This window comes from Myripristis murdjan, chromosome 1, assembly GCF_902150065.1.
Source record: "Myripristis murdjan chromosome 1, fMyrMur1.1, whole genome shotgun sequence".
Classification (NCBI taxonomy): domain Eukaryota; kingdom Metazoa; phylum Chordata; class Actinopteri; order Holocentriformes; family Holocentridae; genus Myripristis; species Myripristis murdjan.
Genome location: NC_043980.1, coordinates 38632204 through 38657145, shown reverse-complemented (window position 1 = coordinate 38657145; position 24942 = coordinate 38632204). Strand labels below are relative to the sequence as shown.

The window sequence follows — 24942 nt, the reverse complement described above, 5'->3', positions numbered from 1 at the left end:
TGATAATATATTAAGCTCAGGGTTCACAAATAACACTCTGCATGTCACTGCATGTCAAATTTGCAAAGAACCTTTTTGCCTAAGAACAGCGGTGGACTCAGGCTGTTTGAAGGGCAGTGGCAAAAAAATAAAAAGGGCACCTACTGCACGGCAGGTCTTAGCTAAGTATTTGGGCTAAAAATGTGATTAGAGCTATGTATAAAAGCACTTGCAGTGTACATACATTTGTCTTTGGTAATGTGTAAATGGTAAAGGTTTCCAGCTTGAAGACAGTGTGCTGTGTTCCCACACTGCAGCAGGATGCAGGCATCCAGCTCAGACTGTGTGAGCCGTCTGACAGCTGGACACTGGAGCGGGGCTGTGGCTGAAACTGAACACCTGGACAGGTGGACTGGATGGAAGTTTTAACAACTAACCTAAAGGATGCTTTGAAAATTAAAACAACAGGGACAGTGCAGCACTTCTCCATTAGAGGAGCACCTCATTTATTATAATTTATTAATATTATTTATTTATTGCGTGAAAGCCCCTAGAGGACATTTGATCTTTTTTTCCCATGTGAAGGGCAGACAGTGGGGCTCTAGAGGGTACTTTACTGATATTTTTTCAAACATGGGGGCACTGTGTATGTGTATGTGTGGGGGAGTGCTTCAGAATTCTATGTCATAATTTTGAATTCTGTTGAATCATGGTGAATTACAAACTTGTGATTGACCAGGTTTTAAATTAGCACTGTGCAGCAAGTGTGGCAAAAATTATCATCAAACAGGGTTTATACATGCTTTCTTGTTATTATTATTCCAGACAATATGTAGCCCATAACTGCTAGTGTCACCTGTAAGTAACAGCTGTAAGCAAACACAACACAAATGGCACCTATTGCACACATTACTAATCTATTCCTCCCACCAGCTCTCTGATGTTTCTTACCATTAAGACCATTTCAGTTGAAACCAGCACACATTTAGACAACCCTGTTATATCCTGTTTCACTGCTTTATTAGTTTTGACTTGTTTCATTATTTTATGCTCTATTGTGTGTGCTTAGCCTACATTCTCTGCCTTTTATCCTGCTGAAACCCATCTGCCGCTGCAACAATCTCATTTTTTTCCACTGGGATTTTTCAAGTGTCGTGTTGTCTTGGCATTCTAGCATGTCAGGCAATCAGCTACAGCTACAAGCTACACCCAACTGGAGCAACAGCTGAATTAGTTCAAGATAGCAGACGTCTCCTTTAGTTTGTCCTGTCCTCCCACACCCAGTCATTCATCCAGTAATACCTGCTGTGGCCTAACATCCGTGTGTCCAGGAACTAATCTAACCTTCCTATTATCTTTGGAGTCAACTTGACACCATTCAGTGTTTAACGTTTCTAAGTACATGATTAACATTGTTTTTGTTTGTTTGTTTGTTTGTTTGTTTTTTCAATTCATATTTCATATGTTCTCCTAATTTAATGAGGACAAGTGGGTAAACATGAAATGAACATGAATTGTTTTCAGTGTCCAGTTTTCAGTGTTTCTTTGGAGTCTATTTGACCCCATTTCATTGTATAAACCATATAAGAAATATCATTTTACCCAAATTTGTTTTAGATGTTTTGGTTGATCCTGAGGAATATGATGGCATATTAGGGGAGCCTGGGGGGTGGGCGGACAATATTCCAAGAAAAAAACTCAAAATCACTCATAAAGTGGTAAATTTAAGAGAAAAACTCACAAATTTATCAAAAAAAAAAAAAAAAAAAAAAAAAAAAAAAAACTTTAAAAATTCTGAGATTATAAAGTCACAAATTCATAAGAGAAAAAAATGGGACAGTAGTTTTTCTTTTACTTTTTTGGGTCAAGGAACCACATCACTTCACTTTGCTGAATCCTGCTGAATGATGGAAAAACAGAACAGCCATAAGCATTGTTGTGGTACACATGATAATCTGCAACATAACGTTATTTCATATTTCATTGTTCCGGTGTAAGACCAGAGCCGGTGAGCCGGGCTCAGCAGCTCAGTGGTGGAGCGGGGAAATGATTATCCATGCTGCTGAGCGGGGCGGTACTACATTGCGGGGGGGCGGCTACGTGTCTTCAGAGGGGCTGCTGGAACCAGTGCTGCCGGGTCAGGGAGAGAGAGAGGACTGTCAGGAAGAGTGAGAGACACGGACACGAACCGGAGAGGAGTGCGTCAGCCTGGTGCGGTGGCAAGTCCCCGTTAAACGGGAGCTCGGGCTGCTACGACAGCTCCAGTGGCCGTGTGTTTGGTCGCTAGCTATCCACCCGGTTGCTCTGACCAGGAACAGAAAAGCTAGCTGTTAGCAGCTTGGCTAGCCGGGGGAAGAGCGGTCGAGATGAGGTTGAAAGTGGGATTTATCCTGCGGAGCTTAATTGTGGTCGGGACGTTCCTGGGCTTGGTGGTGCTCTGGTCGTCTCTGTCTCCGAAACCCAACGACGACAGCCCTTTTGGAAAGCGGGTGAGTGGCTTACCTGTGCGGCGGAGGGACGAATGGAGCGTCTCCTGGCACGTATCAGGGCTAGCGTAATGATAAGTCAACCGAGCGCGCTCGAAATGCAGTGTGCACTTGTACATGTGTGAAGCCGTTGGTCTGACGATGGTGGCTAACAGGAGAAATGCCATAGCAGCAGATATTCGTGTTCTCCACGGAGGAAACCGCACTCCAAACAGAGAGCCCAGGCTTGTTTAGGCGCTGCTCTGTTTAGCTAGCCAACTGACCGGCCACTGGTTGTCATGAGGATTGGACCTGAGCTAGCTAACTGGGAAGTGGTCTGTTTATGGGAAAGTGGACATTTTATTGACCACGAGCTAGATGTTTTAGACGGCCAGAGCAACAATACAAATTTGCTTCCCCTCTTCCATTGGTCTAATGTTAGGTAACTGAGGTTAACTGAGGTCAAGTGCGGTCATATACGCTCCTAAACTCCACAAATTCATGTCGGGATCCATACCCGCATGTCACCTGTCACAGGAGCATGCGCTGCCAAGCCGGATCAACTAGTCCAGCAGTTATTATAATTGAACTGTTTATTGTCTTGTGTGCTTTCGCTCTTTGTATGGATTTGCGGTGATGTCCCATCTAAGGATCCTGGTATGTCAGGGAGAAACTGGCCTGACTGCTCTCTGCTTAGCACTGATAGTGCCCTTTTGTTGTTTGAAGACAACTCAGCGCCAAACTCCATGCAAAAAAAATCCAGCAGTTTAATGCTGACATGCTTATAGAGAAGATAGTACAAGACAGAGGTCCAGTATGACTCTAGACCTTTTGATCACTGCAGGCCCTGCATCAGTTCAACATAACCACTTGATTTCTCCCACACTATCCCCTAGGGCTGCACGATATGGACAAAATTTAATTCCTCCATATTTCTGCCAAATATCTCAATGGTGATTTGGTAAATGATACGACTATGGTTTCACATTTATTTGAAATTTTAAGTGTAGCAACTGTGTAGATTAGGTATCCATCAAAAAACATAATACCAACTTGATGCGGTAAATGCAGGTACTTCACAAAGTGTTTATTTATTTATTTGTTTGTTTAGATAAGAACCGATCAATCAGTGTCTTAGGCTAACCCTAACCCTGTATTTGATATTGTCCATGTCGTTGCCTTTTGAGATATTACTATCTTGCATTTTCATATCTAGATACTGATATGATAGCAGTATATCATTCAGCCCTACTATCTACCACCCAAAATAGACAGTAGATGGAGGGTTACTGAAATAAAGTTTAACTGAGACTTAAGACAGCTTGTAATGAGATATCGACATTCAATGCTAAATGCTTATAATGTTCTATCCCCTGAACAGGATGACAGTTTTCTACCCAGAGGAGAGATGGCAGAGCAGTTTAAGCCCGTGGTGCCCTGGCCTCATGTGGAGGGGGTGGAGGTGGACCTCAACTCAATCAGACTCAAGCATGGTGAGACAGTGTCACGTTTTTAAACAGATTAAAAACAGGACCAAAAGAAACTCACCGCTCTCTGCTCATCCAACCAAAAAAAACCTGTGTTTCTGTCCAGTGGATGTTCCAAAAAGAATTGAGATGTTCCCCTGTGTTACGTTCACTTAAAAGATGATGAAGTTTGGTTAGCCTGAAAACCAAATTGCCTGTACTGGCCTATGATGATGTAAGCACTCTTGGATGTGTGTGTGCAAGGTTGATTTCATGCACTGAACAAGCTGAGGTCTTGCAGACTTTGTGGGAGAACAACCAACCTTTAGAAACAAACACGGATATGTTCAGTCTGTTTGAATAAGGCCTTATTGAGAGGCCTTATTCAAACAGACAAAAACATTTTTTTGCATTGATTGCTTTAAAGCGGTCAGAATGCATCTAAAAAACAACACATTTTTTATGAAAAAAAAAATGTAATGTTTCAGTTTGTGGGTGTAAACAAAAGGATCAAACCTGTAAATTGCAGGAAAACAAAGAGGGAATAAACTGCATGAATGTCAAGTAATTATAGATGGTATTTAAGCATAGTACAATGTTTCCTGCAGAAATTTTTTTATTGGTGGGTGGCAAGTTTGGTGGTTTCAACATCTTTCTCTTTTATTTCGGCAAAATGCTTGCATCTGAACAACACAACAGCACACTCCTGTGAGAAATGTCCCTGACTTCCAACAAAAACCTCTTGTCTTTTCTTTCGGTTTCTATGAGAAATCTGCCTCTTTGGCTCTGCTCCAATGTGTGTGTGTGTGTGTGTGTGTGTGTGTGAGAGAGAGAGAGAGAGAGAGAGAAAAGAGAGGATACTCTGCTGAGTCAATTCTCCAAAATGCAGAACAATCTCTTAACCTTCCAGTTATGGGATGATTTATTATTTAGGGGGTGGCTGTCAACACTATATTTACATGATATAAATTTTATAGGAATACTGTGGAAATTCAATTACTTGCCTGTAATCATCAAAAGCAGCTGGCGTGTATTTGGGACCTATGTCTGTCAGTTGGGACCTGGGACCTGCAGCACAGATCCTGACCCAATCCCACCTGTTTGAATAATGACGTAATCTGAGCTCAATACGGTTCCGATTGAAAATTCTGAACTCCAAATCATACCGGCACCTTAGGCATTGTGCTGATTCTGTCCAAGAAGTGAGAAGGGTGTGATGGGAAAACCCAGAGCTACTGCCCAGAGAAAGATGCTTTTCACCAGCAGGAGAAGCTGGGCTGGTGTTTATTTGTGAAAATGTGTAGCCATGCCCAGCCAATAAAAGAGACCCACCATTTAATTGAGATTCAGTTAAATGGTAGTAAGTGATTTGAAATGAAAAATTGTTAAACTGCATTGAAAAGATACGCAAACATTTCACAAAACATGTCTCCGCACACAAACATTATGCAAATAAATACAATCGCTACACTAAAATTTGTACACATATGGTCATAACAATCAAACATACCTCGCTGTGCTCTCCAAGGAATGCAAACATTAAATACCATAGTCCTTCCTTCAGTCATCAATGTGTGGAAGACAGGCAAAAAAAAAAAAAAAAAGATGAAGCTCAGTAATGCCCCAAGAGATTGTGCCCATAAACCATCCCATGTTATTATTGATTTTAAATAAACAAACACAAAATCTCATCTTAATCTGTGTGGTCCTTTACACATACTTTGCACAAATTGCCCAGATGTAGTGGTGGGTGGCTCTGCCCTAGTGCTGGAAATATTGTAGTAGAATGCACTTTTTTTGCATGTGCCATATCTACAGCTGGGCAATATATTGATAAATATATCAATATATTGTCTGGGATTTTGGATATCACAATATGGTGATATGGCATAATTGCTGTGTTTTCCTGGATTTGCAGAAAAGGAATTCAATTTTATGAATTTCTTAGAGGGTTCTGGTTTTCTATTGTTTGCTTCTATCCACTTGGTCATATCTACAGTACTAATGACTGTCTCCCAGAAATCTCTTGTGTATAAATATCTGATTAAAGCACCAACAGCCTTACCTTCACTATTGTCACAATATCGATTTTGAAGTATTCGGTCAAAAATATTTGAATTTGTCAATATGACCTGTTTTTCTTGGTTTGTGCCTGTCCTCTCCAGGAGGAGCCAACCAGCCCCAGGACCCCAACCAGAACGCCAACCAGCAGCCCAACCAGAAGCAGGTGATCCAGCAGCAGTATGTGACATTCAAACCCCACTCTAACCCCTACATCTCCCCTGTACTGAAGAAAGGAATATTGGGAAACTTTGAGCCCAAGGAGCCTGAGCCCCCGGGGGTCCCTGGGGGTCCCGGGGAGGGCGCCAAGCCTTTTGTCCTGGGACCGGAGTACAAAGATGCCGTCCAGGCTTCCATCAAAGAGTTTGGCTTCAACATGGTGGCCAGTGACATGATCTCACTGGACAGGACCATCAGTGACATACGCCACGAAGAGTGAGTACAGTTTACTGTTAGCACCCTGCTGCTTTCAATGCCTCTATCTCCACTGTCAGCACTGCTCAGGCTCCCCTCATGGTGTGTGTGCAGGGAAGTCAACTTAGCTGCACACACACCATAAGGGAAATGACAGGAATGATGTCTTAGGTGGAAGAGCAAGTTGGAAAGGTGTCCAGAACATGTTGAGTTCTATGCTCTCAGAGTGCCTGCTACTTTGCAGAGTGTCTGTGCCATTGTTATTTGTGAATAACATCAAGGCCACATCCCCGTAATGTATTGCATAGGCATCAGACGTCCTCTCACCCACCATCTGTCTCTGATTTGTTAGCATTTTCAAGACATCTGGATCATGAAATAGAAAGTCTATAAAGAAATGAATGCCGTTTTCACAAAACTTTCAAAATGATTTTTAACATTTGGATGTTTTTATGTGAAAGAAGAACGTGTTTTGCTATTTTTTTATCATCTGAAAGTGATCTGTGTAATTTAAAAAAAAACAAACAAACTGCGAACAGATAAGTGGTTAGCCACCAGTAATGACGCATCACGTTTAAGACGTCACTCACATGACATATCAAACGGCATTTACACAGTTGACTTTCATTTTATATTGCTTTATAGGTTTACCATTTTAGACACAGATATATGTACGCTGTTTTGGTGTTTTTAAGCTTCAGTAGCAAGCCAGAATGCTTGTAATATATAAAATTAAGTGGGCATAGCAACACTGGTCCAAGGTCAGCCAGCTGTGATGTATATAGTGTGTGCGGCAGTGTTTTTTTTTTTTTTTTTGTTAGTAAAATAATTATTAGTTGGAAAGTGGCAGTAGAATCCAGCTCCATTTAAAAGAGAAACATTCACGTAAAAACGTCAAAGTTTGAACGCCATCTCTGTGTCTGTTGGGCAGTCAGCAGTTGGGTCCACAGGGGCATATCAACAGATCTCTGTGGTGGATCACCATGAAATTTTATGACAGCATTCATGTTGGATAGAGGATGAAACCTGTCAACTTTGATGAGTCCATGACCTTCAATCTAGCGTCACCAGCAGGCTCAGGGGGGCGTCTGCTTTAGAAATAACACGCTTGTGTAAGACGTGCTTGACTAATTTAAATGCTGGTAGGGTGGGGAAAATTGGTGAAATCACATAGAGCTTTTTTTTTTTTAAACTCCTCTCTTTTTGGTAAAGAAGTAGAAGTAAATTTTGAGAGGGGAACAAGGCAGTTAAAGTTGCAGAAAAAGCAACTGTTTATTGAAAGTCTATCAGTTCGGCTCAGAAGAAGATGAACTGCTTTGTCATTTTTTACTCACACACTTGGTGAAGTTTTCATGGAAATGGAAATGCACATTGAGGTCGTTGGCACAGTGCTATTTCAGTCCTTTCCAAAACAACTGGAGTGACTGGAGATGATTTATTTAGAGCTCCGTCAAGGTTAAAAATGACCATATAATTACAGCAAACAGCATAATCCATGTCCTCTCAACCCAGAATTATCCAAAATGGGGTCCTAATTATCTAAAATTAAGGCCCTGTAATGTCTCTAAATGTAGGTAGTTCCATTAGTCTTTGTCACAGTTGCATAGGTGTTAAATGTTGGAGTATTTTTGGCCCACAGAGCTCTGAGTTTTGAGCGTCAAGCTTCTTTTAGCTCACTGGAACCTGCAGATCTCCTGTAGGTCATAACTTCCTTGACATTTCTTTCTCCTGACATCTGAGCCTCTCATCGAAAGTAATCAGATTTATTTCTTGTATTGTTAATAATAAATACTGGAACTTCTATGGCTATATGTCGTCACACTGGGAGACAACTAATATGTGTCTGTGGATGGCAAGAACTTTGAACTACAAGATGAGCAGGAAATACTGGAATGATAACTGAGTCTGATAAAAGGAGACTTGAGTTTACACTGGTAAAATCTGAGGCCTGACAGACAAGCCTGCAGAGTTTATACAGGTAAAAATCAAATATATGTGTTCTAGAAGTAATCTTTATGGCTGTGTTACATACCTGACATGACTTTTTACAGTTACCATGGTAACGACAAAGGCTGCCACAATCCAGAATGTGGTAATTTGCTGATTCTCGGGTCTGTATATGGTGCATAAACCTCGGAGAGCGAAAAATCTATTTCTGTGGCTCTAACGTCCTCCTTTTTATGGTAATGATTAAAATAGACTTTATGAAACAGTCAAAATCCAATGTAGAGGTCATAAAATGAAGTAAAACAAGAAAACAGCACAAACAAAAAGACAAGCATGGAGTGGTAAACACTGTAATAGTCAAGTTACGAAATCAGAGAAATTATGTGTAAAAAAAAAAAAGGTTTACATAAATAATTAAACATAATAATTATACTAGCTTATGGGCATAGCTGAAATTCATGCTAGTCCACGCTGGTCCATTTTTATCCAATCACACAGATCTGTTTCTGGATTGTCTCGCTCTGAGCAGGTTTGGTGATATGAATAAAGGACTAACACAAAAGCATTTTCTTTAAACACACACTACACAGTCAGTCAGGTAAGGTGTGGCTATTTGACTAACTCATACACACCCCACTGAACAGTTATAATTGCTATAGCCTAATATATAATTTGCATGACGCATAGTTGCCAGCCTTGAGAGTCAGGTGATATTTCTTTGTGGAATGTTTTCTACCTTTCTGTATCCCACACTGCTATCTGTAGCTTACCAAGATCTTAAACAAGACTAATATTTCTAATATTTATATTTGGTGCAGCTTATTTTATTTGCAATGCAAAGGCAACACTATAAGTCTGGGATTTTTTGTGTTATTATTGTTTGTACAGATTTCTCAAGTTCCCCTTTCATTGTATTTGTTGCAAAGTATGGGAGACCAGCAGGAAGAATGAAACTCCAGGAGGAGAGTGTCATGAAAAGGGTTGATCCTTGACTTTACTAAGTCACTGGTGCACTCACATTTGTTGAAATATCTGAATAGAAAGAAAAAGCCTCAGGTGACTGAACTGTAGCTATAAATGGTGGGGGCTGGTGCAAAAAGAATGAGCACGTTTACATACACACCATATTCCATAGTCCTAGAAGACGTTTGTGGCAATGGGAAAATCAAATTACAAATGATCATTTGTCCTTCAAAAATAAGATTAAGGTATTTTGTTGTATTTTGCCCAGCCTTGTCATAAGCTGACAGTTCCACCTGAGGGGAATATCCACAGTCAGTTCTGGATGAAGTTGTGGGAAGAATTGTTCTTGTTGATAAAAGTACTGAATAGTGTTCAGCTCATATCAAGTATCAGAGACTGGTGATTATTATGCGTAGATCCCTGTTTATGACCTGTCACTCCCTGCATGCACCGTGGACAAGGCAGGCACATGTGTTTCTGTGTGTGTGTGTGTGTGTGTGTGTGTATTAACAGAGATGGTGGTTTTCCAGGAACTTTTGCTGTATTTCCCATGACAGGGTGTCAGGAGAGAGGGGAGACAAATATTCTGGGATATTTAAAATAATATTACAGTTACGAAATAAAAAAAACACCTATATTTCGATTGTGTAGGATACACTCACATCATGTTTTTCATGAAATGGTTCATTATTTTGCGTGATTATTTCATCCAGGTTCATTTGTAGATTTACAGCAGCAGTAGTAATAGTATGTGATTAGTTGGCTATACTAGTATTTTTTTTTTTTTATCTAAACAGGAAGTGTATAAATTTGAAGTGAAGTGGAACCCACTCATGGAAATGCTCCAATACAATTTACTGGAGCACAACTGTTTTAAGCCCATGGAAGCACCTAGAATACAGCCATGTGTGTATTTTATGATGTTTTTATGAGTTAGAGTGGCACAGTCCTTGAGTGTGTTCACATGGTGAGCATCTTGGATGATGGGTTGTTGAGTGGCATTATTCTGAAAGGTGTTGGAAGTTTCAGTTTAATATTTGTATCAGTGCATTCAATCCCTAAACTATCTAAACTACTATCCCTTAACTATATCTTTGGAAATGTAGCTGCTCTCTGAGCATTCTCTAATTTGGCTTTTTCTCTAGCTTTGCTTCATTCTTTTCTTTTTGTTTCTCTGTTTTTATTGTTACTGTTGAAGTGATGCACTGTGCTGTGCTCCTTGAATTCCATGCACGAGTTTAATTGATAAGCAGGACGTATGCCTCTTCCCCTATACTTCTGATTGGTTGAACGGGTGAAGCTTACATGAAAATGTAAAACAGGTGTAGCTCTGCGGTGCTGCTTTGCTGGTCAGCAGAACTGACTCATACTAAACAGTGAGTAAGCACGCCCACATTAAAATATGCTTGGGAGCTAAATTCAAACAAAATAATCTCATACACTGTGACTTTAAGTAAACAAAATCAAAAGGTTAGATGACTTACAATTCCAGTAAGCAGAGAAAGTGTATTTATGTACTTGTAGTTTTTCCTTTATACTGTAGGTTACTCAGCTGCAGTCCTCAGCTCTGCTCTAGCTCACTGCTGGATTCTCCCATTTTCAGTCAAATTGCAAAGTTTTTTACCAACCCGAATCTATTTAAATAACTGAAATTCTAGGAAAGGGGATGGGGGCTGGGGACAAATGGTGTCAGACAAATAATGGCAAAAACTGTTTAAAACTTTTCATATATGTACTAATTTAAACCACAAGATGGATGGATTTAGTGATGCAACACATTGGATTTGTAGCCTCATATCTGCAACCTAGTACACAGCACTAATATCAAACATGCCTATTATAATAAATAAAAATCTAAACTTGGTCTCAACTTTATTCATTCATTCAAGCTGACATTCAAGCATTCTGACAAGCATAGCGCCTTGTATAATTTTTAAAAAAATGTATTAAAAAGAAAAAACTGAAATATCACATTGACATAGGTATTCAGACCCTTTACTCAGTACTTAGTTGAAGCACCTTTGGCAGCAATTACAGCCTCCAGTCTTTTTGGGTATGATGCAACAAGCTTTGCACACCTGGATTGTGGGATTTTCTGCCATTCTTCTTTGAAAATCCTCTCAAGCTCGGTCAGGTTGGATGGGGACCGTCGGTGGACAGCCATGTTCAGGTCTCTCCAGAGATGGTGGATAGGGTTCAAACCTTGTCCCCTTGTCTGAAACCTTGTCCCATTTCCACACAGCATCTCTGGAGCTCAGTCAGAGTGACCCTCGGGTTCTTGGTAACCTTTCTTACTAAGGCTCGTTTGCTCTGTTTGACCAGGCGACCAGCTCTCTGAAGAGTCCTGATTGTGCCAAACTTCTTCCATTTGAGAATTATGGAGGCCACTGTGCTCTTGGGAACCTTCAGTGCAGCAGACATTTTTTTGTAGCCTCCTCCAGATCTGTGGCTCGCAACAATCCTGTCTCTGAGCTCTGCAGGCAGTTCCTTTGACCTCATGGCTTGGTTTTTGCTCTGATATACATTGTCAGTTGTGAGGCCTTCTATAGAGAGGCGTGTGCCTTTCCAAATCATGTCCAATCAATTTAATTTACCACAGGTGGACTCTAATCAAGGTGTAGAAACATCTCAGCAACCGTAAAGAGAAATGGGAGGCACCTGAGCTAAATTTCAAGTGTTGTTGCAAAGGGTCTTATTAATGTGATATTTCAGGTTTAGCTTTTTAATAAATTTAAAAAAAATTTAAAAAATTAATTCTGTTTTCATTTTGTCATTATGGGGTACTGAGTGTACATTAATGAGAGGAAAGGTTGAGTGAAAAAAGTGAAGGCGGTCTGAATACTTTCTGAATGCACTGTATGTAGGTAGCTTTGTGTCCCCTCAGAACCGTGTCCTCAGTTTCTCTGTCTGTAACTTCTCGAACTTGCTCTTCTCTCTTTCCCTCCCCCCTCTCTAGATGTAAATACTGGCATTACGACGACAGGCTGCTGACCTCCAGCGTAGTGATTGTCTTCCATAACGAAGGCTGGTCAACACTGATGAGGACCGTCCACAGCGTTATTAAGAGGACGCCAAGGAAATACCTGGCTGAGATAGTCATGATAGATGACTTCAGCAACAAAGGTGAGAGGGATGGACACACACAGTCCGTTTAGGGATCTGCTCACACACACACACAGAGCAGTGTCTGTGGAGACATTGCCTCATATAGTCACCGTTGTACTAAAGGGAGCATGCACAGCAAAACACATCTGAATGACTGCTTTCACCTGAACCACTGAGCTTCAGTGCTTTTTTTCAGTGTTATTGTGAATTTTGCTGTGGTTTAAGTGAAAAATATTACATTGTTAACTCTTTCAAACAAAAATATGCCAAAACATGTAATGCTGAAAGCTTTTTCCAAGACATTTGAGATGATCCTACAGTCTCCCTGTAGCCTAACTGTTTTAACATTTTGTCTTAAATTTAATCCTCTCAGTAAACTTGGCTAAAATCCCTCAGCTTTGACAAAGTTTCCCAGCAGCATGACCCTCATATCTGCAACAAGGGGGATTATTTGCTCTGAACATCAATGGCAAGTTGTAGTTAAATATTGAACTGTTTGCCTTCTCTGGCTAGTTTCCCTGTCATGGCAGTCTGGTGCTTTATTTGTGTTAGGTTCATTTTAATTTAACCTGTCAATGGTTTTATTAGGCATCTTTGCCAAGTAAGTTACAGGTATGTGACCTTCGTTATTTGCCTTGGCATCTGGTAGGTCCTCTCAGCCCCACTGGGAGCAGGATAAACACTGGCCTCTTCCAAGTTGTCCCAAAGTGCACTGAATGGCAGCAGTTTCTGCCTCTGTCTTTATGTCTCTGTCCTTACATCCACAGCAGTGATTACCTAAAGGCAAAATGGCAACAGAAATGTAGAAATAATTATACTTTAAATGAAATAAAATAAATGATCATTAGTCACCACTCTGTTGTAGCATATAAGTGGCCAAACACAGGAAATGTTATGGTAAATGTGATCATCTATCCTGGAAAGCTGACTTTGATGAAGGCCTATTAGTGCCGTTGTAGGGGGAAAAAATATTACGGAGCCAGGGAGGGGGTAATATTCCAAGACAAATCAAAATTTCTGACATTAAAGTCATACATTAATGAGAAAAAACTAAAAAAATTCATGAGGAAAAAAATTTGAAATTTCTGTGATTATAAAGTCACAAATTTACAAGATAGGAGACACGGCAATGTTTCTTCAAATGTGTAAATTTGTAACTTAATAATCTCGGTGTTTTCAATTTTTTTTCTCATAAATTTGCAACTTTAATGTCAGAAATTCTTAGTTTTTCCATGGAATATTGTCAGTGTGTTTTATTGATGTGATACCCTTTGTTTCTTTGTTGTGTGTATGTGTGTTTGCATGCGATTAGTCCATCTTAAGGAGCGTTTGGAGGATTACATCAAACAGTGGAACGGTCTGGTCAAACTTTTCAGAAATGACAAGAGAGAAGGACTCATCCAAGCCAGGAGTATCGGAGCCAAGAAGGCCACTAAAGGACAGGTATGATGCTGCTACAGCTACTGCTACAGGCGTGTTTCTGGCTCACATGGAGGCTACACCCATACCCCTTCTATTCCAATTTGATGACTTTGTAGGCATCATTTTTGATATAGGGTAACATCGTGTCCTGACTGAGACACTCTTTAGCTTTGTAAATCCATTTTTATTCATACTCCCATTGCTTAGAGGACAAAACACACACATAAGTTTGTCAAAACTGATTCATCACCTCAGTAGTTCCCAACAGGGATGCTTGTTAGGTGGCTGCAGTCTCTTATTTTATTTTATGAAAGATGACTGCCTTTTCCTTCACAGTTTCAGTTATATCTGATGTCATGACAGAATTGGTGTAAATGTTCCCAGAACGTTCTTTTTGCCCATTCGTGAAATAGTGAAGACATGATAAAATATTCAGCTGCAGCCGTGCTTAAGACCAGCGTTAATTTTGTCAACAAATGTTTGGATGAAAAGTAGACCCTTTTTTTCTTGTCAATAACGAAACAATGTTAAAGTTGCTCTGTGAAAACAAAAATGAACTATTTTTCTATTTACCTCCAACAAAACACAAAAATGTCAGAGGTAGACTAATAGACAAATAAACACAAATAAACATTAATTTCCCTCCCTTTTGCCAGCAAGACAGACGACCTAACAGACAGTGAGCTGCTTTCACAGGAAATACAACTGCCAAATCCCCCTCTTGTTAATTTTTATCCGCTGTGATAACACAGTGTTCATGGTGTGTCCTGGAGAAATTAATGTTTTCCTGAGGTCGAAACGCTAAATTTCCTCATCAGGGAGGACCAAGGAAGAGATGGCGGATTTTCACAGTAAATGCCATTTTGGTGAAATTTGATATGCTGATATCCCATTCCTGTGAAGGCAGCATGGAGGTACGCTTCAGACTATTGAGCCACAGAAAGCTGACATTGCAGACCAGATTTTGGGGCTTTTTTTTTTTTTTTTTTGGCAAGTTTCATCTCATCTGGACCTGAATCTTTGGGGTAAATCACAGTAGTTCAGAATAGAGCGCAGTGTTTATTCAAGAGCTTGAATGTTGACTTACTTGGTACATAATTTATCCTTTGTATTGTTACATGTAAAGTTAATACAGTGTTAAAAATTAGTCTCACTTGTTATAAAATATTAGTAAAGAGCAAATGTTACAGTTCAGGCCAGTCCCCTTGCTTACATTAGTGAAAGACAAGGAAGCTCACAAAGTAGTGTAAAATTGTGTCCTGTCATTTGACTAAAATGACTGTGACTAAAATTATATCAAGTGGTTCTGCAGGGTCAAGTATTAACACCATTTAGCCACCAAATGGGGGTATGTTTTTCGGAGTTTCGGAAACTTCTCTCTTTTTTTGAGCTTTGCTGTTTGCATCCCTGTGCACTGTAAGATGTAGCACTGGTAGTTCTACTGCAGCTACTACCACTTGTATCATTTCTACACCTGCTGCCACTAGTTCTATGATAACTGTTGTCAGTGCTACTACTACAATTAAGAGCAATACCGCTGCTACTGCCATCGCTGTCTAAGAATTTAGACTTAACATATGATCACAGATTGTCATTACAGAGATGAGAAGCCGCTCTCACTGATTTAGAAGCTGTATTTGAAAACACATTTGTCAGTCTTTACTGTGGGCTCAAATTTAAAACACACGTTGGCACATATTTTCTGCAACTCCAAATTCCACAAGTCATAATCCTGTTCTGTATTCTCACATCTGTTGAGGTTTATTTTAATCTTCATACTTTATCCGTACAAAAAGTCAATAAAAATCAATAAAATAAGAATGCTTTATGAAATTGCAAAAGCTGATTATGTTTACATGTAGATTTAGCAAGGCTCTGGCCTCTTCAGGAATGAAACAGCAGTGCCTTGGAACTATAACACTCAGACCAACTGAGGCCTTCACATTCTCAGTACACAGAAAGAACTGAAAATATCTGTGTGTGTGTGTGTGTGTGTGTGTGTGTGTGTGTGTGTGTGTGTGTGTGTGTGTGTGTGTGTGTGTGTGTGTGTGTGTGTGTGTGTGTGTGTGTGTGTGTGTGTGTGTGTGTGTGTGTGTGTGTCTAGGTACTGATCTACCTGGATGCTCATTGTGAGGTTGGAATCAACTGGTATGCTCCTTTGGTGGCTCCTATTTCAAAAGACAGGTAACACACACACACACACACACACACACACACAAAGACACATGCACCAACACACACAGCCTCACACAAAATAGAACAAGTCTGCAGGTTTTGTCTACAGAAAAGGAGGCTGAAGCACAAAGGGTTTCACTGGTTTCCAGTTAGCAGTTACATTGCAGTTGTCAAATCATAATTTTTCTTTTCAGCAGTTCTGTGAGAGTTTTCTTTTCCTTACACATGTGACTTTTATTTTCTCGTCCTAGAGGGGGCATGTTCCTATACAGGCACAATTATCCAGTTTCATCTTCAATATTTATGCAATAGTTTCTTTATAAATGTCTTTATACTTGTCTCTCATGATCAACACAGAGGTTTGATGAGTCTTGCCTCAGACTTCATGCTGCTGTATACACATAGGATTCCTTTGTTCTTTTGTTTTGTTACCTAGCATCGTGTGTGTGCATAATATTTTTATATGTAATGTCACCAACAGCATTAGAGACCAAACAACTGTCTAATTGGTAGGGATTGACCAGTTATTGCTCCTGGCAGATTATCTGCGCCAATATTCAGAATTTTTCAATAATCAGTATTGCAATTTTAAATTAGATGATGGCTGATTAGAAACCACTCAGACGCTGCCAAGTGGCAGTGCTTATGGTAAAATAGTTACATTAGTTTGCCTTTTCACTGGAATTGCATTTATTTTTCTTATTGTATTTTGTGACTCACTCACTTGCTCTCTTGCCTTGAAAATACAAAGGTTACAATTTTTGTTTTCAGTTCGTTTCATTTCATCTAATGTTTAAATATAGAAATTTAATAATTATAGATATATATTTTTATATTTTTATTTTCAAGTATTTGTTTTTCTAACTTTCTTTTTTGTCTTTAAATTTTCTGGATTTTTTAAAATTTTTTATCAATATATTCATGTTAATTAAACATCTGTTAATTGAAGGCAATGTTAGTGTTAGGATTTCTAATCCTGTAAAGTTTGACACTGCAATGTGTAAATTCACTGCAAATGAATATCAGCTCTGAATATCTGTTTTTGGTGCCAGTGATTACTACTAATAATCAGTATTGGTGTTGACACTGAAAAATCAGCATTGGTCGATCTGTATTAATTAGTCGGCATTCTAAAGTGGGCCAAATAATAGAACAGTGCCTACAGATTAATATCTGTAGCTTAGATGTACTTTTTCTCCTGTCTGTATCATTTCTTCGAGGATGGGGAGTAATGGCTTCCTCTGAGAATTTTCTTCTTTACAGCAAAATTAAGGTTGTTGTGTTTAACAGTGTGCTGCAAATTTCATCACTCTGTCATATCTCTGGGTGAGTTTTCCCATCACTTCAGTTCCAGGTGTGAAGCTCGCTCGCTCGCTCAGTCACTGTGACTGACAGCGATACAGTGATATGAGCCTTACTTTTCAGCTTTCACGCTGGCAGTGCCAGTTAAGTGCTGCAAAGTTTTTGCAGACAGTCACTCTTGATGACCATGTGACATGAGTGTGTGTGTGTGTGTGTGTGTGTGTGTGTGTGTGTGTGTGTGTGTGTGTGTGTGTGTGTGTGTGTGTGTGTGTGTGTGTGTGTTCATGTGCATGCATGTTTGAGTGACAGGAGTATGTGCCAACTGTGGTGTGGTTGGTAATGGTGAGCCAGAAGCAGGAGTCTGTGTGAGTTGTTTATGTTTATGGTGTGTACAGTAGGCTACCATTAATAGTCTCTCTGGGTCGTACTAATCACTTGGAAATACCACGGAGTTCTCAGTCACCCAGATGTACCCTGAAGTGTTCAAAGTTACACAAAAGTGGGTACTTTGTGGTACATTTGGGTAACTGAGCACTTAGGGGTCCACATGGGTAGCAGCAATTTTGGGTACTTTGTGGTACTTTTGATTAACTTAGCACTTTTGGGTGCATTCGGGAAACTGTTATAGCATGTTTGGGTACCTTGGGAACTTTTGGGTAACTGTTTAGGGCCTTTTTTGAACATTTGGGATCTTTGGGGTGCTTTTGGGTAACTGTTTGGGTACTTTGGGTACTCTTTGCAGATGGTAATGATAGACAAAGGATTGTGTGTGTATGTGTATGTGTGTGTCTGTGTGTATGTAGGACAGTGTGCACGGTACCACTGATAGACTATATAGATGGTAATGAGTACAGTGTGGAGGCCCAGCAGGGCGGGGATGAGGACGGCCTGGCTAGAGGAGCGTGGGATTGGAGCCTGCTGTGGAAGAGAGTACCACTTAGCAACAAAGAGAAGGCCAAGAGAACACACACCACCCAGCCTTACCGGTATTATACGCACAGCAGCTAGCATGCTAACAGTCATCCCTGTTGTGTTTGTTTCTCCATCTCCCATCCCTTCATCCACCCCTGCTTCCCATCTGTCCTTCCTCTATGTTTGCTGTGTCCTGATCACCAACACCCCGCCTCATGTTGTTATGTGTATCCCCCCCATTTTCCATGCTTGCGTGTGTGTGTCCTCTGTGTACCCCCTCCTGTTTGTTATGTACCCCAACCCTACACCTATTCCCCCCATGCATCCTGTATGCATGAACCCCACACCTATTCCCCCCATGCATCCTGTATGCATGAACCCCCTCCCCACCCCCGCCCCCTCTCCTCTCTATCAGAACGGTGTGTACGGTGCCTCTGATTGACTCCATCCACGGCCAGAGTTTTACCGTCGAGCCCCAGGGTGGTGGAGACGACGACGGCTTTGCTAGAGGAGCCTGGGACTGGAGCATGCTCTGGAAGAGAGTTCCTCTGGGAGACAGAGAGAAAAAACTAAGACATACCCAATCCGAGCCGTATAGGTACAGAAAACCCAACATACCCCAACTAATGTGGAAGCAAACACAGATATTGAGAACATACGAGGGATGATTGATAAGTTTGTGGCCTAAATTAGAGGGAGTTGAGCTATACCGTTTTCTCTAAATTTGCATTAGCTTGATATTAGCTTGAATTGTTTTTCTGTTACGGATAATTAAACCTTGAAAGTCAGAGGTTCCTGAGAAAATGGAAAACATCAGCCATCGTGCAGTCATTTGCTATCTCAGCCTCAAGGGCTTAACACACAAGGAGGTCCATGAAGACAAGCTGGCCACACAAGGGAAGGATGCCCCTTCATGCAGCATGGTAACGTAGCAGGGACAGTCTGGGAGATGACCCTTGTCTGGAAAGACCAGTCATCGTCACCTCAGAGGTAACAATTGCCAACTTTCATGACATCATCATGGCACATCGAAAAGTAACCAAAGCTGTGTCCCAATTCAGGGTCTGCATCCTTCGGGGTCCGGGCCCTCCAAAGTCCGCGGCCTTCAGATGAAGCGTCCTCCCCGTCAACCAAATGGGACGGTCTAGCCTTCAGAATAGTTCCTGGTCGAGTAACTGCCGTTCCCATGACAGCAAACTCCGGAGACAGAAAGATAATGTTTCTTTCCGTCAGACAAGACAGAACAGTAAAGAAAGGGGTTTTGGTTCACATATATGGCGTTGGATGTTCAAATGAGTAGAAAACGAATATTTTATAATAATGAAATCTGAATTTAGATGCCGCCATAGCCATTTCAGTTAACTTTTTTAGACTGAGCAGCAGCACGCAAAGCATCTTGGGATACAGGAGCCCGAGAAGGATAGTCGCGGTGCGTCCTCCGAATCAGCTACCAACGGCTGAAAAGGAGGATGCATTTGAAGCGTGAATTTGAAGGATCCTTCGACTTTGGATGAATTGGGACAGGCCTTCACGCAGTGTTGTGACGTAACTGGCCTTCAAATGCCGACTTTGAATGATGCAGACCGTGAATTGGGACATAGCTCAAGAGTGCTAATTGCCTGAGAATCCTGGATCCTGAGAATTTTATCCAGCATTTTGTGACCGTGGATCAGACTTGGATCCATTGCTTCCAACAAAAGACCAATGGAAGCAGTGAAAACACCCAGGTTCTCAATCTACCAGGAAAGGCAAGATGGTGATGTCTGTGGGTAAGGTGTTGGCCAGCAATGGATCTTCTGAGCCAGCAACTGGAGAAAGTCAAGAAGAATCAGCATGGAAAGCTGACAAGAGGGGTGCTCTTCCACCTGGACAGTGTTCCAGCCCACACGCTCGCAGTGACCATGGCTGTTTCCATTTTGCTGGAGATGCTGATGTCATTGATGCTGTGGACCACTTCCTGGCTCCCCAAGATGGCCACTTCTACACACAGGAGATCTGTACATTCCATGATCACTGGACTGAGTATATTAATCTAGGAGGGTAAAGATAAATATTTGATTTTCTAATTACTAATTCCCTCTAACATAGGCCAAAATCTTATCAATCATCCCTCGCAGTGTTTAAAAACAGGGAAAAACACATCCCAACTAACTTGTGCAGAAACATGAACATTAGGACTGAGATGTATAGGTAGAGAAAACCAGCAAATCTCAGTGTCAACCACCACAACTAATCTGGAAAGAAACATAAATATTAAGATTGAGTTGTAGACGTACAGAAAATCAACCCACTCCTGCTAGAATAGCCAAATTATCGCAAAAACACAGAAATATTCAAACTTAGGAACAGGAGTATGTGATTGAAGCTGGTGACAACTGGTAATTTGTGTGAATTTTCAAGATCTTTAAATTTTAAGCGTTCAGTTTTTCTATTAGATATGTGTCTGGATGGAAAAGCCTCTGAAACTGCATTCAAATCATAGACACTATAAACTCTCCATTGAAAGAAATAACAAGGACTTCTAACTAATGTAATATTGATCAATTTTAAAATAAACAATCTGCATCATATCCATCTTATCAAATGTAATTGATACTATCTGTCCCATGTCAGATTTTTAATACGAAGACATTATCGGCCCCATAATTGGTCTAACCCTAATTGCATAACTAGGCTAACTAATTGGTTAATTAGCTCCTCAGGCTAAGTGTCATCTATCTGTCCTGTCTACTGGCTATTTCCTGTTTCCTCTTATTGGAATTTATCAGTGTTTCACCACAGTGTGCTGCGGCTGTGTTGCTTTAATTGGGCTCACACTCTTCTGTCGTCCATTCTCAGTCTGTCTCCCTGTTTGTTGTACAACCGCAAACTTTTACATTAGCCTAATGTAACTAAATGTGGCCTGTTTTAATCGACTGACTAATTAACCTAAACCATTTTATTCCGCCCACATAAATACCAGGGAGTGCCAATGGCAACATAATGTACCCAGCAGCTTCATAACAAAACTGGTTTTCCATTGTCTTCTTGTGACCCACTGTTGGGCTCTAATCCAAAACCTCTGGGATGGATAAGGTTGTGCGGAAGACTTTGTCTGGTCCTCTGGGAGCTTCTGATGTGGTTTGGTTTGGACTGGGGCACCATTCACTCCTTCATCCTGTCTTGCTCTCACTTTTCATGGTTTTCTCTGTGGATTTCTTTATGTTGCTCAGACTGACTGTTTCTCTGTGAATCTAACCTATTTTCCTCTGTGTGTGTGTGTATGTTTATTCTTATTCTCATTATTGTTATATTGTTGATGTTTATTATTACTAATTGGCCAGTTATGTTTCTTGGAGTCCCATGATGATAAAGATTGATATTTAGGAAGACTAATACACATTGCAATGAATTAGCTAGTTTTTGGGCCCGTATTTGTGACAAAAAAAACATAAAACAGGGAGTCTACAGATGTACACTGCATGGCAGTGTACTGAAAACAGATTTGATGGTTTCCAGGTCAAAAATAATAATGCAAAGAACAAATTTTATTGTTCAGGCACATTATACCAGTTACTATACATTTTCCATAGTTGTAGAGCCACTTTCAGTTCTTACATTTGATGATCTGAAGAGTAATGTTGAGCTGCAGTGCGTTTCTGATGGTGTGTGTGTGTGTGTGTGTGTGTGTGTGTGTGTGTGTGTGTGTGTGTGTGTGTGTGTGTGTGTGTGTGTGTGTGTGTGTGTGTGTGTGTGTGTGTGTGTGTGTGTGTGTGTGTGTGTGCGCGCCTGTGCCTGCAGGTCTCCAGCGATGGCAGGGGGTCTGTTTGCTATAGAGAGAGACTTCTTCTTTGAGCTGGGTCTTTACGACCCTGGACTGCAGATATGGGGAGGAGAGAATTTTGAAATATCATACAAGGTAGGGACACCACATGCACAGGGAGATATACAGTGGCCACAGTGAAAAAAGTATACAGTTGGATTTCTTTAAAGGGATGGTTCTCCCCTAAAACTAAATTTCAGTAATCAGCTCCTGGATCAGCACTGGATCAGCTTTTTTTCCTAACATTTGAATAACGGTGGCCACTTCTTTGCAACTTGTGCTGGTACTTAGCCTTAGATTCAACCAGGAAAGCGCTCCAACTATTCTCTAAGATTTTGTAAAGTACCACTTGTAAGAAAACTCAACTGACTCAAAGCCATTGCTATCTATTGGCTGCCATTTTATCAGATATGCAGTACACGTGCAGTATTGTTTCTCCAGATGTGTGATGAGTAAGCACAGAGTATACATTGATGTAGCTTTTGAACAGTGTTGTGTATTGTTGTAACTGTGCAGATCTGGCAGTGTGGCGGCCAGCTGCTCTTTGTACCGTGCTCTCGTGTCGGCCATATCTACCGATTGCAGGGGTGGCAAGGCAACCCTCCACCTGCACATGTTGGATCATCACCTACACTGAAGGTACAGCACACCCCAAACACACACGCACACTCACACACACACAGACCTGTAATTAGTGTATGACCCACAGTTTGACAGGAAATATATTATTAGATATAAGGTCCATCTTATCACGCTGACTGTATCTGATTCATTTTTCAACCTTTAACACCTGTGTGTGTGTGTGTGTGTGTGTGTGTGTGTGTGTGTGTGTGTGTGTGTGTGTGTGTGTGTGTGTGTGTGTAGAACTATGTTCGTGTTGTGGAGGTCTGGTGGGATGACTACAAGGACTACTTCTATGCTAGTCGTCCTGAAACCCTAACATTAGCCTATGGGGATATCAGCGAGCTCAAACGCTTCAGGTATTGCATCACATACACACACACACACACACACACACACACACACACACACACCCACCCACCCACCCTTGAGTGCATTTAGTGGACATTTGGAGTTTCATTTGGTTTATTCTGTTTTATTTTGATTAGCTCTTTTCTTTGGCTATACATTTGTCATTCACCTGAATAACACTTGCTAGCTTTATTAGCAGGCAACAGCCACACTAAGTGTAGGTTTTTTCTTGTTTTTTCCTTGATCTGATCAGTTATGATGTTGATTTCTTATTTGCTTAAGATTTCAGAATGAGAAATGTGTGCATTTCTAACATAATAGTCTAATTTGTTATCTTAAAAGAAAACTCCAATTTTGGAGTTTCCAATTTTCCAATATGTAATAATACTAATAATAATAATAATTGTTGTTGTTATTATTATTATTATCATTTTTATTTATTTATTTATTTAAAGGATACATAAAATTATGTTTTAAAAAATATCCATGTACATGGTCTTAATTTGGTAGCAATAAATGAACTGGCGGCAGTATTGCATAAAAACCACATGGCGTTTCTCAGAGCCAACCAGTACACCAGCTAGTCGGCATATTTTTATAATTTCTTTGGATGTCTTGAAAAAAAGGGGGATCAGGTTTCCTTCTTAATGACACAGCTGGATGACACTGAAGCTCCTCGGCTCATTCTTACTTTTTCAGCTCCTGAATTCATAGGCAGGCCACTTCTGGTCTGATTTGGTTTCTAGACTGACTGAATGGCTCCTTAACCTGCTGAGCGACTTCTCAGCTTGCTGTTGTATTGTTGACTGTTTTATTTTTTGTTTTTTTTTTGTCAGAGAGGAACATCGATGTAAGAGCTTCAAATGGTTCATGGAGGAAATTGCCTATGACATTCCACTCCACTATCCTCTGCCACCTAAAAATGTAGAGTGGGGGGAGGTAGGTACACACACACACACACACACACAGGGTAAGATTACACAAACTGCTGTTATATGGCATGCTATTGAGAATGCTGCTTTTTACTGATTTATGTCACATCCCGAAAAACAAAGCCTTTTGCTAAGATCCTGTCTGTGTATCCTCTGTGTTTTCTGTGTTTTTGTGTGTGTGTGTGTGTGTGTGTGGTAGATTCGGGGTTTTGAGACCAGTTACTGTATTGACAGTATGGGACACACAAATGGTGGCAACGTGGAGATAGGACCCTGCCACCGGATGGGTGGCAATCAGGTAACACAACACACACAAACCTTCAATCTCTGCTCGTGTAACAAGCACAAGAGAAAAGTGTGAAAAGTATGGTAGAAAATCACATGAAGTCTTAAATAATCTTTAGTTTGAACATGAGACTGAGACCAGATCCTAAACAGATTGATTGTTATTGTGGCATAGACATCAGGAGATGTGTGGGTCCTTAAACTCGGGAAAGGAAATTATCTACATTTAAAGGACCACACCAGTCATTCTGCATATTTAGCGTAATACCTACAAAATGTTTGAACTTAATGTTTCTGCTAACCTTTTCCCAAAGCTAGTAGCCATATTTTAGAACTCCAGTGTAATTTTTCCTCCCTTTCACCCAGCTGTTGGTTTCCATTCATTCCACTACGACATGAAAATGAACCTCCAGAGAGCTCAGACTTTGTTCACAGCAGTATTCCATCAGTGTAGGAACGTCCTCCACATTCGTTTTCCAAAAAGATGCAGCGCTGCTGTCACTTGAAATTGGGAGAAGTGAGCCGGCCCTATGGGGACATGTGCTTTACACAGCCCGTTATCATTTCTGGGGTTTATGAATGGTGATCACTTATAAGGTGGCTGTTTCAACCAAAATTTGAAAATGGCGGGATATTGATTATATGTTAGGGTTAGGGTTAGGGTTTGCTGCAGTGTAAAATGTGGGGAAATTGTTGTAAATGGGCCAAACATTCAAAATCAGTGGTATTCTCCTTTAAGG

The 24942-nt window shown here is 40.6% G+C and overlaps 1 protein-coding gene across 2 annotated transcripts in view; it reads left to right on the top strand.

The window, feature by feature from the left end:
* Nucleotides 1-2078: 2078 nt before the first annotated feature.
* galnt7 (UDP-N-acetyl-alpha-D-galactosamine: polypeptide N-acetylgalactosaminyltransferase 7) overlaps nucleotides 2079-24942 on the top strand; it is a 28335-nt gene continuing 5471 nt past the window's right edge. Inside the window, exons 1-12 of one of the 2 annotated variants that reach the window (XM_030053348.1) lie at nucleotides 2079-2468; nucleotides 3826-3937; nucleotides 6076-6406; nucleotides 12252-12418; nucleotides 13713-13843; nucleotides 15927-16006; nucleotides 18103-18285; nucleotides 21992-22109; nucleotides 22530-22652; nucleotides 22878-22993; nucleotides 23822-23924; nucleotides 24117-24215. In XM_030053348.1, coding sequence (XP_029909208.1) covers nucleotides 2346-2468; nucleotides 3826-3937; nucleotides 6076-6406; nucleotides 12252-12418; nucleotides 13713-13843; nucleotides 15927-16006; nucleotides 18103-18285; nucleotides 21992-22109; nucleotides 22530-22652; nucleotides 22878-22993; nucleotides 23822-23924; nucleotides 24117-24215 — 1686 coding nt within the window. In that variant the 5' untranslated portion in view covers nucleotides 2079-2345. Of the gene's footprint in view, nucleotides 2469-3825; nucleotides 3938-6075; nucleotides 6407-12251; nucleotides 12419-13712; nucleotides 13844-15926; nucleotides 16007-18102; nucleotides 18286-18626; nucleotides 18810-21991; nucleotides 22110-22529; nucleotides 22653-22877; nucleotides 22994-23821; nucleotides 23925-24116; nucleotides 24216-24942 lie in introns of both variants that reach the window. The other variant, XM_030053340.1, reaches the window with a different exon arrangement.